At 29.4% G+C, this 12,409-nt stretch overlaps 5 protein-coding genes across 6 annotated transcripts in view; 3 read left to right on the forward strand and 2 right to left on the reverse strand.

The window, feature by feature from the left end:
* The first annotated feature begins 499 nt into the window (after positions 1-499).
* Positions 500-2,306, forward strand: LOC108571152. Its single transcript, XM_017933131.1, has 6 exons — positions 500-542; positions 678-913; positions 999-1,243; positions 1,350-1,644; positions 1,729-2,106; positions 2,199-2,306. Exons 1-6 carry the CDS (start codon positions 500-502, stop codon positions 2,304-2,306), a joined length of 1,305 nt encoding a protein of 434 aa, XP_017788620.1.
* A 1,178-nt stretch (positions 2,307-3,484) lies between these two features.
* LOC108571161 (N-acylneuraminate-9-phosphatase) lies at positions 3,485-9,092 on the reverse strand. The gene is made up of 3 exons (XM_017933145.1): positions 8,767-9,092; positions 3,785-4,268; positions 3,485-3,672 (listed from the first exon to the last, which is right to left on the reverse strand). Exons 1-3 carry the CDS (start codon positions 8,947-8,949, stop codon positions 3,485-3,487), a joined length of 855 nt encoding a protein of 284 aa, XP_017788634.1. The 5' UTR covers positions 8,950-9,092.
* LOC108571160 (neurochondrin homolog) lies at positions 5,483-8,177 on the reverse strand. 2 transcript variants are annotated; one of them, XM_017933144.1, is made up of 2 exons: positions 6,449-8,177; positions 5,483-6,406 (listed from the first exon to the last, which is right to left on the reverse strand). In XM_017933144.1, the coding sequence occupies exons 1-2, from the start codon at positions 7,721-7,723 to the stop codon at positions 5,483-5,485; spliced, it is 2,199 nt and encodes a 732-aa protein (XP_017788633.1). In that variant the 5' UTR covers positions 7,724-8,177. The 2 variants fall into 2 exon arrangements, with proteins under 2 accessions (XP_017788633.1, XP_017788632.1); XM_017933143.1 differs by having other exon boundaries at positions 5,483-8,177.
* Positions 9,093-9,663: 571 nt separating the features above from the next.
* LOC108571184 (DNA repair protein RAD51 homolog A) lies at positions 9,664-10,902 on the forward strand. Its single transcript, XM_017933176.1, has 2 exons — positions 9,664-9,844; positions 9,967-10,902. The coding sequence occupies exons 1-2, from the start codon at positions 9,755-9,757 to the stop codon at positions 10,900-10,902; spliced, it is 1,026 nt and encodes a 341-aa protein (XP_017788665.1). The 5' UTR covers positions 9,664-9,754.
* A 744-nt stretch (positions 10,903-11,646) lies between these two features.
* Positions 11,647-12,409, forward strand: part of LOC108571176 (dipeptidyl peptidase 3) — a 2,602-nt gene continuing 1,839 nt past the window's right edge. Inside the window, 3 exon segments of the mRNA XM_017933166.1 lie at positions 11,647-11,772; positions 12,031-12,339; positions 12,341-12,409. The exon segment at positions 12,341-12,409 is cut by the window's right edge and continues 1,613 nt beyond it. Of these exon segments, the coding sequence (XP_017788655.1) occupies positions 12,053-12,339; positions 12,341-12,409 (356 nt within the window). The 5' untranslated portion in view covers positions 11,647-11,772; positions 12,031-12,052.

Below are 12,409 nucleotides of genomic sequence, written 5' to 3' on the forward strand. Positions count from 1 at the left end.
ACAATTAAATATACCACATATGAACATTTGGAAGAGATATTAAATCGATAACCAAAGTTGTTATACATTAATAAAAGTATATGTACTTATATCCATCCATAAATGTAATTGATACTGATTTAATAATTAATAGACAATGGACAATTTATATAAAATGTTAATACATTAGAATTACAAAAATAGACCAAAGATATTTTATTTACAGCTATGGAAACTCAAATTCTGATTATAAAATTTGTAAATATATATTGTAAAATAATAAAATATAAATACGCGTTGCTTAGCAACCGTAGTAACAACTTTAAGTTTACGTGTGCGTATTTATACGCATATATACTTTACAATGTTTTATAGATATTAATAAGATAAAAATTGTTGCTAGTGTTGCCTTATTAATCGTTTAAAATTCTTGGGTCACTATTTTTCTGATTTATATATCAAAGATAAAATAAAATATAAAATAGGCGGCATTGTAAGCGTGAATAAAAGTTTTCGAGAAATGACAAGATGTAATAAGAGTGAAATTAATCTTAAAAGCACTGGTATGATAAATGTATATTTTTTTTTATTATATCATATTCTTCAATTCGATAAAAATATCGATATTTGTAATTATTCGATATAACGTACATTTTACCTAACATTATTTGTAACCTGAAAATTTACTTTGGATATAGCGTACAATCAAGATGGACAAAATTATTTTGAACAATTAACAGCGTATAATTCTATGAGTGCGCATTTACGACGCATTTTACTAGCAAAATGTGTCGTCGATGCTAGAAACAAAAATTACATGAATAAACGAAAACAACTGTGCAAACAAATCGATTGCAAACCACGACTTATGAAAACAGAGATTACTAACAATATAATTGATAAATTAGCATATGATACTTTATATCATCCAGCGGTAAATTATTGATATAATTTACGCGTAATTGTTTAACTATTGTCAATAAATGGTAATTTAATTGTTTTATTTGATTAATTAACAGGATTTTTTAAGAATGTACCATGACTCGAAATATTTATGCCAATGTGAAGCTGAAAGATATTTTACCAATTATTATGATGACGTAATTTGTCCACGATCAAAATTGCACGATCATGTAATTTGTCCAAGTTTACCGACATTTAAAATAAATAATTCAGAGCCATTTATATCAAATTGTAAAAATACAAAGCGACATAAAGTATTTAGTCCTTTAGGTGTAAAAACTATGTTAAAAATGCAAAATAGGTGAGAGAAAATGTTTGTTGAAGAAAAATTGTTTGATGATTTAAATTTACTGAAATCTTAGATATTTAATTTTTATTGTTCTGTTACAAAATAAAAATGTGCACAGATACGAAGAAAATTCTATATTTCACGGGTCCGCTTCTGATTTTCTATCACAAGAAATCAATCATCTTTCATCGGCAGTTAACACGACGAGAAGTTGCGACAATTACGAAACTACTCAAGTACCCGCTAAAATGATCCATAATCAGGAAGTACATGTAAGAAATGAAGAAGTGAAATATGCGAAGTTTGTGTACGAAATTACACGCGAAATAATACTCAACGAGCTCTATACTGATAAACAATTGCAAGAAGTGTTTACGAAACACATGGAAGAAAATAAGAAAATCCTGGATATGGTCAGAATAATACTACTTTTTATCATTTGAATATATAAGATAATACTGAATATATGAAGTAACAGGCTACATATTTTTAAACAGAATACAATGCTGTATGAAATTTATCAATTAAAGCTTGCTTTAAATATATCGGAGAACCCAGAAAGTGGGAAATTAACAGGTGTTGCTTATACTCAGCAACAATTGAATGTCTCCGAAATTCGACCACAGTCATCATCAGAAATTCTAAATGAAAACAAAGCGACGGAAAAATTCGTACAATATCAAAAAATGGACGAAAATAGGCGTGATTTGTTAGGCACTAGTAATATACCAGTCGTATTAATCGATGCTAATCCTGAATTAATTGTAACTACAAGAGATGTTCTTACATCGTTAATAGAAGCCGATATTAATCCTGAACAAGCTCGAAAGATTTATCGGAAACTTTCTGATAGAAGCAAAGATACGTCTCCACTGGTTCGTTAGATTAATTATTATAACTTAATTATAATTAATTATAGTTTATGACATGTAACTTTTCATTATTGTCAAAATTAATATCTTTTTAGAGCGGACCGCAAAAAGAACAATTAAATGGTGAATATGGAACGAAAGAAAGAGATCAATTTGATCATAATGTAGTAGAATTGAATGACGCATACGAAGAAAATGAGTAGGAGAAGAATTTTACGACCCGCAATTTTAATATTTAAAAGAATAAAAATATTGTATATATATATACAATATAAAAGTTTGTAAAAAACATTCAACATACAAATTTCGAACCATGTTCATTATCCTGTAAAAAATACTGATATGAAGAGTATATTAATATTGTTGCACTTTTTATTAATAGAAATAGTCGAGGCCGTCGGTAGGTAAGTATTGTCGAATCTTCGTCGATAGTTGGAATCCAAGTATTGCTTGTTACGATCACCGTAAAGATGATGGTTAATCACTAGACAAAATTCGATTCCTTTGATTGGGTGGATATATATTCGGAGCGGGTGATTTCAGGATGTGTGTTTCCAAAATTTTTACTCTTATATTTATACTCTCAGATACGTCAACCGAACGAAATGTTTTAATGGAAATAAGTATTACATCATTGTTTTCACATCGTCATATTTCTGTTTACTATGTTTCAACAAAGATAAAATATATAGTGAAAAAATATATGTTACATATGTAATTACAATGTACTCTTCATATATTAAATATATACATTATAATTACAGACATATGTTTATACAATTTTTTACAATAGTAGCATTCGCGATCTTATACAGAGATTATTATATTTAATGTATACATCATATATTGTACATAAACTATAAAACTAAAACAATTATTTTCACTAGATGTTTTCTCTTTAATATAGGTTTAAATATGTCACTTTGTATGCAAGTTGCATTGTTTTCACTTATAATAATTTATACAAAATCCGACTGTAAAAATGAACATTTATCATAAAATAAAATTAAGTAGGAGGTACCAAAAAAATAAATAAAAAAAAAGAAAATAATTCTTAGCACATCGTGAAAAAATACAATTGTGATCTTGTATAAATAGTACAAAAGTAATTCTCAATCTAATAAAACCAATAAAAGGGAATCTAAAGTAAATATGGTTAAATGAAATATTGTTTTTTCGAAGTTTAGTACAATATCATTAGTAGTTATCTTGTGATCAATAATTTCATCTTTTTTGTTTAATAAAAATAATTTAAGTAACTTTTAAAACATGTAGAATGAGTTACATGCTATAATAGTTACTTAATTATGAGGAAACATTTAGCAAATTTCATACAAATTTTATCCCTATTTATCCCTAAAGAAATGATTTTATTCTTTTATCAACTACCATCAGAAGCATTTGAAGAGGAATCTTCAAGTTCTGGAGCATCAGGACCTCTGTTTAAAATACTTGAGAGATCTGTGATATGCCTTATAGTAAAATCTGGTTGTGGAACTTCCCTCAATAAGAGTGATTTATCCAATGTTGGAATCCAAATTGTACCCCCTAGACCTGCTTCTATTCCACCTAGGTAAAAATAATACTTTTATTTTACATGATCTTTATACTAGTTCATTGATGAGCAAAATTTGTGAGTCAAATTAATCTATAATCTATTTTTATAATAAAAGTATAGTACCCAAAATATCAGTTTCCAGTTTGTCACCAACCATTATACAACTGTCTGGCTCAACATTTAAAAATCGGCATGCTTTTCGAAATATTTCTCTTTGCGGCTTTTCCCATGGTAAGTCCCCCGATACCAAGATGATATCGAAATATTGTTCAAGTGAAAGTTTTCGTATTTTTTCCCATTGTGCATTAGAAGGGCCATTTGTAATCAAACCTAAGAGGTATTTTACCCTCAATTGACGGAGCATAGAAATTACGTCTGACGCCAGCGTCAAATAATAATATCGTAGATACAACCATCGTTCATAAATTTTTTTTGCTAGATATGAATATTTTTCTCCAAGTGCTTTAGTCCATAGAGTTATGCGCCAAGCATCCAGAGTATTAATCCCATTGTCAGGACATCTTCTAAAGAGCTTCAAATATGTTGTTGTGATCTTGACAGATACATCTTCAGGAATACTATACTCTTGTGTTAGTTCCTCAGCCAACTGTAGATAAAGTTAGAATATCATTTATTAGATCATTTATTCACTTAATGAAATAGAAATCAAGCAGTATTACAAAATAATGAACAAAATACAAAGTACACACTAAAGGAAAATGAAACTGATTTCCACATTCAACACAGTATATAATAATGCATCTTGATAATTGGGGAAAATGATGAATGTCAATAATAAGATCAATTAAAAGAAATAACTGACACATCAAAAGTGAAAAAAATATTTATTGAATGTGGACTTTAACGGCTTAATCAAGGTTTTAGGAGCAAGGATACAAACGATCAGTTAGGAGTTTAGGTCACTTAATTCAGTTTTTGATGTTTACCTAGAAAATGCATTGATTCATTGAAATACTTGAGCCGATTAGTGGACACTCGAAGTGGCACCCGCGGTCGTTGCTGTAATCACAACAAAATCAGTTGTGCCAACAACAAATTTATATTACTTCAAAACTAGAAGCCTTAGTCAAATGGTTGTTGGATGTTAACACTTACACTTATTACTGCAGATTTTGTCATATGTTAAATGTAACATAAAAAATAATTTTTATGATTTCATATGTTCATCTAATTATTTTTTTATCTTTTAATAACAAGGTGGGCAATAATTCAAAAAAGAAAACACTTTAAAAAACAATTTAATTTAATAGAAAGATTACTTATTATTTTACAAAGCCATTCATTATACATAAACATTTTTTTAAGTATATACATTCTGAAAATATATTGCAGATATTGTCTAACTTATATAAACTGTTGATAGACTATGATTTAATATAAAATGTAAAAATCTTTAGTCCTGATGTATGCTTCCATATTTATGTTTTAGAAACTATAATAGTTAGTTCATAGAAATATTCATTGATTCTTTTGCATGCCAAGAAACTATTTCCAGACATGATTGCTACCTAAATTTACATTTGCTCTGTAATTGTAAACAGTTTTGCAAAACTGTAGCTAGAACACATCACTAAAATAAATTTTGATGAAACAACAGCAAAATTTTCTTTAATGAGAATTCAAATTATTTTCTGTGATTGATCATATGATTTATATATTGCAAATATCATATAAAAAGCATGTATAGCTGGTATACATAAATAAACATATTACTTAATAATATAAGAGTACACTAAATCCTTTAGTTATGGTACCAGTATAGAAGTATATAATTTTTTTAATAAATTCTTTAGACTGTGTTTAGTCTCCAAAAAGACGTTTTCCAAGTTCCATCATACGATGATTTCTGCACACAGTTAAAGCTCCACACTTCTTCAAAACAGAAGCAACATTTTCATCTGCTTTAACCAAATGACACAGAAGATCTTCAAAAGCAGACTTTACATTTGGTTGAAGACTTCCTATCTTTACTTTCTTGAGGATTTCAATGATTTCTTCTGCCCAACCTGACTCAAGAGTAAATTGTGCTAGCCAAGGTATAACTTGTAACACTCCAGCCATTGTTTGCATTCCAAGAAACCACAGTTCTGTAATTTCCATCCATCGTTCTTTATATAAAATGGCAACAACAAGTTCAGTTGGATCATTACTCTCATCAATTATATATGCATCCCATAAAAATCTTATAGTAGCCTGAATATATCGACATATAGAAAAATCATTTTTCTTAATATGTTTTGCCTGTTGCTTCAATAATAACAATCCTAAAACTGCAAGATGACCATGCAGTACTAAATTTTCCGGAATTTGTTTAAGTTCTGGTAGGTTACTGAAAATAAATTTCAGTAAAGAGATGAAGGTTGGTGATTCTTCTACTAATTTTGATTCTAATACAGTAATATTCATAAAAACATTGCACAGTGAAACCATGGCAGTTCTTGAATCTTTTACTGCTTCTGATGTACTAAGTTCTAAATCCTCTTCTTTCTCTGGTTCTTTCAATGCTTTTAATCTTTCTGATTTTGGAACTGGTGGCTTCTTATAATGAACAATTGTCCAATGATAAGATAGACATTCATACAAGACTTCTTCTTGTTTATGTTGAAGTAAAATTTTTCTAGCATCTCCTTCTACAGTCAAATAACATAATGCTGGTAATAACAGTCTCAATACATCAACCTCACTTAAAGGATCATGTGAAATTGGATCTTCAGATGATGTTCCCTCATCACTTTTGGCTTTAGCATTTGCTTTTGCCTTTTCGGCCAATTTTCTATTTCTGTGTGCATAAAATGTGTCATTGGCTATTGTTAAGATATAAGGCAAAACTGCATAAACTTGAGAACGCATAGCTGTTGTTTCTTGAGCAATCCATGCTGCTAGTACTCTTACTAGAGCACAAACAAATACTCGTTCTTTGATATCTGTTATTTCCTTCATCTTAGAAATTGATGTAAGTAGACCTATAACTGCAGCAAAAGCTCCTTTCAAAACATTATATGATGACTGTTTCTCTTTCTGATCTAAATCTAACTGATCATTAGTTATATATGCAAGAGAAATTTCAAGGATAATAAAACAAGATGTTACTAAATCTGCATTTGTCATTACAGCTTTCAGTTGTTTTCCTTCTACTTGCATTCTAACTTCTATTGATGCTAATTGAATCAACAGCAAGAAAAGCACTTTTGGTTTCTCTTCATCCAATAAAGTCCATTCTGCTCCCAATAAATCCATCATTACAGAAGCAAGTTTCAATGCTGGATCACGTTGTTTTTTGCCTATTTTTGATCCAAGAATGTCAAACAAACCTTTATAAATGCTAGAAGGCCAAGATTCTTCTTTAGAAGTTGCACTAATAATGTCTTTCCTACAAGACATTAGTAAAGCTTGTAAAATAGTGCACAATTGAAATTTTCTCTCTGTATGATCTGTTTCAAAATCTAATGCAATCTTATTTATAATAACATGAAAAGGTGTAGCATCTGTTGCATCCCATGCTTCTGGACCAAATCTTCCAACTAGGGTAACTAAAATATTCAAAGCTTGATCTGTTTGAAAGCTTTTTTCAGAATAAATATCACACATTTTTGAAATTGCTTTCTGTTCAAGCAAAACTTTTTGCCCAGGAGGATATTGAGCAATATTTTGCAAGCAAGTATATGCTTCACTGACAATTATCAATGTATCATCAGCTGCATCCTCATCAGCTTGAGAAACAATTTCAAGCAGTGCAGGTACATGAACAATCATATCAGGATGAGAAGCCAATTCTGATTCTCCACAAAATGCAGAAAGTATAGATAATGCCACAGACTTGTACACTTGTGGTGGGCAGTCCACAGGAACTGTTTGTGGAGATAATAATTTTTTCAAAAATTTAATTCCAATAGCTTCAAACAATACCTTTTTAACTGCAGCTGTGCAGTCTTTGCTGTCTACTAATTTTGTAACCATAAATAAAGCAGCAAATTTTTCTGAGTCTGTTTCAACAGACTTTAAAATGGCTACACACTTTTTCACACTGTCTGGTATACTCATGGTTGCAGTTTATTTTACCACAATTCAACGAATAAATATATTTTTCTATATTTTAAAAATATGTTTGTAATCTTACTTTTATTATATGCTGATGACTTTTCAAATGCAATTCACAAACAGTTGAACAATATAGATATTTATCAAACAATATTTAACAAGATTTCACAGGGATTTGCATCTTTCACATGTCACAGCTAAAAGCCAACTGGCAGTACTCCCAGATCAAACCCCTTAAAACTAGCCTTGCCCTTTGACACACTCACTTAGCAGGACAAAAATAAAGTTGTACCACACAAACGCTAATTCCACAAACGTGTGTACATTACAAACAAGTATAAATTATTACCAGTGTAAAATTGATGTCTTATTTATTTTTATCAAAGGAACGCAATGTGTCAACTGTTTATATTTAATCTCTCATTGAAGAAAATAATTTAAATCGAAATTATTTACAAGATCGTCATTTTACAAAATTCCATTTGAAAAAAGACTAAATATATGTGCTTTTTTATTCCAACATAACCTTTTTCCCGTAATTCTACGCACGAGTGTTTCGAATGCAATTGCACAGTACGCTTAACTGGTATCTCAGGATCGTGAAAACTCTTAGTAACGTGCTTGCACCCTTTTTCTACGTTGCGTTGAACGTCTGGACAGTACACTACAGTAGGATCGGTCGAAAATAACCGTCCGAGAGAAAGCTCTATATCAGGGAGTCGGCTCGTATTACACAGAGGTTTCTATTTTCGTGCGATGTTCGTATCCAAACGGAAATGAGAAAGTAGATATAAATGTAATCACTATACGATTATTTTAAGATGTAAAAGAAGTACTATACAAATGATATCTATAGATTAATTGGTAAATCATTAACACGTGTGACCATTCTTGTTCTTTTACTTCGAATAAAAGATTCAATTATTTTTCGCGCACTCTTTAGGGAGAACACATAGTATAGTACAATATTTTTTACCAATACTGACCGTTTATATACACGTATACGTTTTATTAACATTAATATAATTTCAAATATATTAGCGTACCTTTCGACATGTATGATTATCGCCCTTTCTAGTCTCGATGAGAGTATTGTCCAGATCAAAAAACACAGCGCTTATAGTTATGTTTGATGAACAAATATGCTTCTTATGCAAAGTCGCCATTGTCATTGGAAAGGTAAATCTGCTGCAGTTAATCCAACGATGTTTCGATGAAAGATCGCGCATGAAAACATGTGATGTTCATATAATGATTCCCTTTTAAAAAGCACTTTAGGGATGAATACAAATTATCTAAATGGTCGGACGTCACAACGGACTACATCCGTCTTGCCTCGACCTAATACCCTTCGTTCCTGACCTTTTTCTCTTCCTTGATTTCGTTTCTTACTATCGAATGAAGAGACATCTTTAATAGAATCGTACGATGTTGATTGTCGATAAATACGTAATCTAGTTTTTACATTTTATTGTGTTTATATACATATTTGGAGTTATCAACGGAGTTAATAAAGAATTAAATTTTTATATATTGTATATTTTACATTCGTTCGTATATGTACTTACTTCGAATATACTGAATATCAAACGTAATTGTTAGTTAGAATACTCAAAATATTGAATTAACAACAATTAATTTAAAACGAGTTGCAACAAAATTATTAATTATAATTTATCCTACAAAGTATGACTTTTAATATTTTTAAAGGAAGATATTTAACATCTGACATATGACATCTATGTATTTGACCTGTACAATAAAGATTCAAATATATTATTGTCAATAATAATTCGCGTATTCAAACAAAAATACGCAATATTAAAATGTCTTTATAATATTTACAGATATGTCTGATATATTATTTATTAAAATTGTAGTAAAACAACCACAACGTGCATCATGTTAATTGAAGTTGTTTTTATATTGATGGCGTCATAACATGTTCGCGCAAAGTTGTCAGTTTAAATACGTGTTTTCATATTGCTGCATAAATCTTTTGTTATTTCAGAAGTGATATATTTTGTTTAAATAATGTCAACTCTCGCAGCCACAAATACTCTTCAAGCAGAAGATGACAGCGAGGAATATAATCCACAAGTAAAATTAATAAAAACTCTCGAAGTAAGTTTTGTAACCTCAACCGCATTTCTCGAATACGTTTTTTCAACATTTTTGGGAAACATTTGATATTATGTATAAAATTAAATTATACAAATCATTTAATATGTGTATCTTTTATTCAGGGAAATGGAATAACAGCAGGAGATATAAAAAAGTTAGAAGAAGCTGGTTACTATACCGTAGAAGCTGTGGCCTATGCTCCTAAAAAGTGTCTAATTGCTATTAAAGGTATCAGTGAAGCTAAGGCAGATAAAATTTTACAAGAAGCTTCAAAACTAGTTGTGATGGGATTTAAAAGTGCCACTGAAATTCATCAAACACGATCAAATATAGTTTTTGTGACAACTGGTTCCAGTGAATTAGATAGACTATTAGGAGGTGGTATAGAAACTGGTTCTATTACAGAAATTTTTGGAGAGTTCAGGTCAGGAAAGACTCAATTGTGCCACACACTTGCAGTTAATTGTCAATTACCTATAGATATGGGAGGTGCAGAAGGAAAATGTCTTTACATAGATACAGAAGGAACTTTTAGACCTGAAAGATTAATTGCTGTTGCAGAAAGGTATAAAATTGCAGGTGACTCTGTATTAGACAATGTAGCTTGTGCTAGAGCCTATAATACAGACCATCAAACTCAATTACTAATTCAGGCTAGTGCTATGATGACAGAAAGCAGATATGCATTGTTAATAGTAGATAGTGCAACTGCTTTGTATAGAACTGAATATTCTGGAAGAGGAGAATTAAGTGCAAGACAAAATCATTTAGGTAGGTTCCTTAGAATGTTACTGAGAATAGCAGATGAACATGGTGTTGCTGTTGTTATAACAAACCAAGTTGTGGCACAAGTTGATGGTGCAGCCAGTATGTTTGGTGGTGATCAGAAAAAACCTATTGGTGGTCATATTATAGCACATTCCAGTACTACAAGATTATATTTACGTAAAGGCAGAGGGGAAACTAGAATATGTAAAATTTATGATTCACCTTGCCTGCCTGAGAGTGAAGCAATGTTTGCTATAAATGCAGATGGTATTGGAGATGTTAAAGAATAATTGTATACTTTATTTCTATAAATTACTGATACCTGTAGAAGAAATTATTTTAAAATGTGCCTTTTAGAATATTTCTGAATTTACACGTAACAGTTTAAGAATATGTAATTTGTATTATTATAAAAAATATTGACTAAGTACCGAACGTTGTTTATTTAATTATTGTGCGATATAAAACAAAAGTTAAAAAAAAAGTGAACATATAAATGAGAAAAAAATAAATTAGTACATTATTTTTGATATTGTGCAAAATAATACATCCAATTGCATATACATAGAAGTAATTTAATTTGTTTATATTTTTAGAAATACGTTCGGGTTTTTATATAAAATATGTATATTATAAAGAATAAACCATTTGAAAGTTACTTTCCTAAATACATTATTGTTATCACTATTAATATCATAATTGTATTTCGTTTGCAACAATTATAATGTTGATTTAATAAAAGTTGCAAATAAGATCGAAATCTAAAAAAGTAATATTATGGTGCTTCGTATATTTTATGTCTATTACAGTAAGATATAATTTTTTTACCAGTTTAAAAACTAGATCTAGGAAATTTTAGTAACTGTTTTTATATTTCACGAAATTATACAATAAATTGACATGTAACAGAAAACTCTTTAATTACAAGTAATAATTTAATTGCCATTGCGAATATTAAAAGATAGTTATTTTTTATCGTAAATTATAATGCTTAAGTTGTACACGTGGCCATTTTATCGGCAAAAGATTGTTTCACAAAACGTGCATGAATATTTTTTAAAATTTTCGTCTTACAGCGTTAACTTAAAAGGAAGAAAAGTTCGGTCAATTGTTAGTGCGAATAGGGAAATTAAGTGTTTAGAAAAAAAATTCCATTCAAGGTGGGTTATGTGTCGCGTGACTTGTCACGTATAGATAGATAGATACAACATAGATATATATGGGAATTCCAAATTTTTTTCTTTTAATGTCGCTTATTTTCTAATATTTTTTATAAAACACGTTAGCTATAAATACGTTTTATGAATTTATTAATTTAAGAATAGTGTATCATTAATATATGTATACAAATTTATAAAAAAAGTTTATAGTGCAGTTAATAAATCTATTCAACTGTAAATTACCATTTTACATTCCAGCGTGAGATTATTATCGACAAAAATGAGTGAAGATATTTCATTGTTTACTCTACCAAACACTCAACCAATAATTTCTTTAGAATGTGAAACTGCATTTAATGCTTTAACAAAGAATGAAAAATTATATGCTCATTATTTAAGTCAAGCTGCATGGAATGGTGGTCTTATAGTATTTGTGCAAACTTCTCCAGAATCACCATTAATATTTGCTCTTTTACATAAAATTTTCATATCAGAAACAATAGATGAATTAAAAAAATCTGCATTTGATGTTGGTGTTAGTGAAGATGAAATTACAGTAAGTTTAGTAAGATGAATATTGCTTTCATTTCTTAAAAATTATTTTAAATATTAATTGTAAATTTATTATTTATTTTTG

This window comes from Habropoda laboriosa, unplaced genomic scaffold (genome assembly GCF_001263275.1).
Source record: "Habropoda laboriosa isolate 0110345459 unplaced genomic scaffold, ASM126327v1 scaffold119, whole genome shotgun sequence".
NCBI lineage: Eukaryota > Metazoa > Arthropoda > Insecta > Hymenoptera > Apidae > Habropoda > Habropoda laboriosa.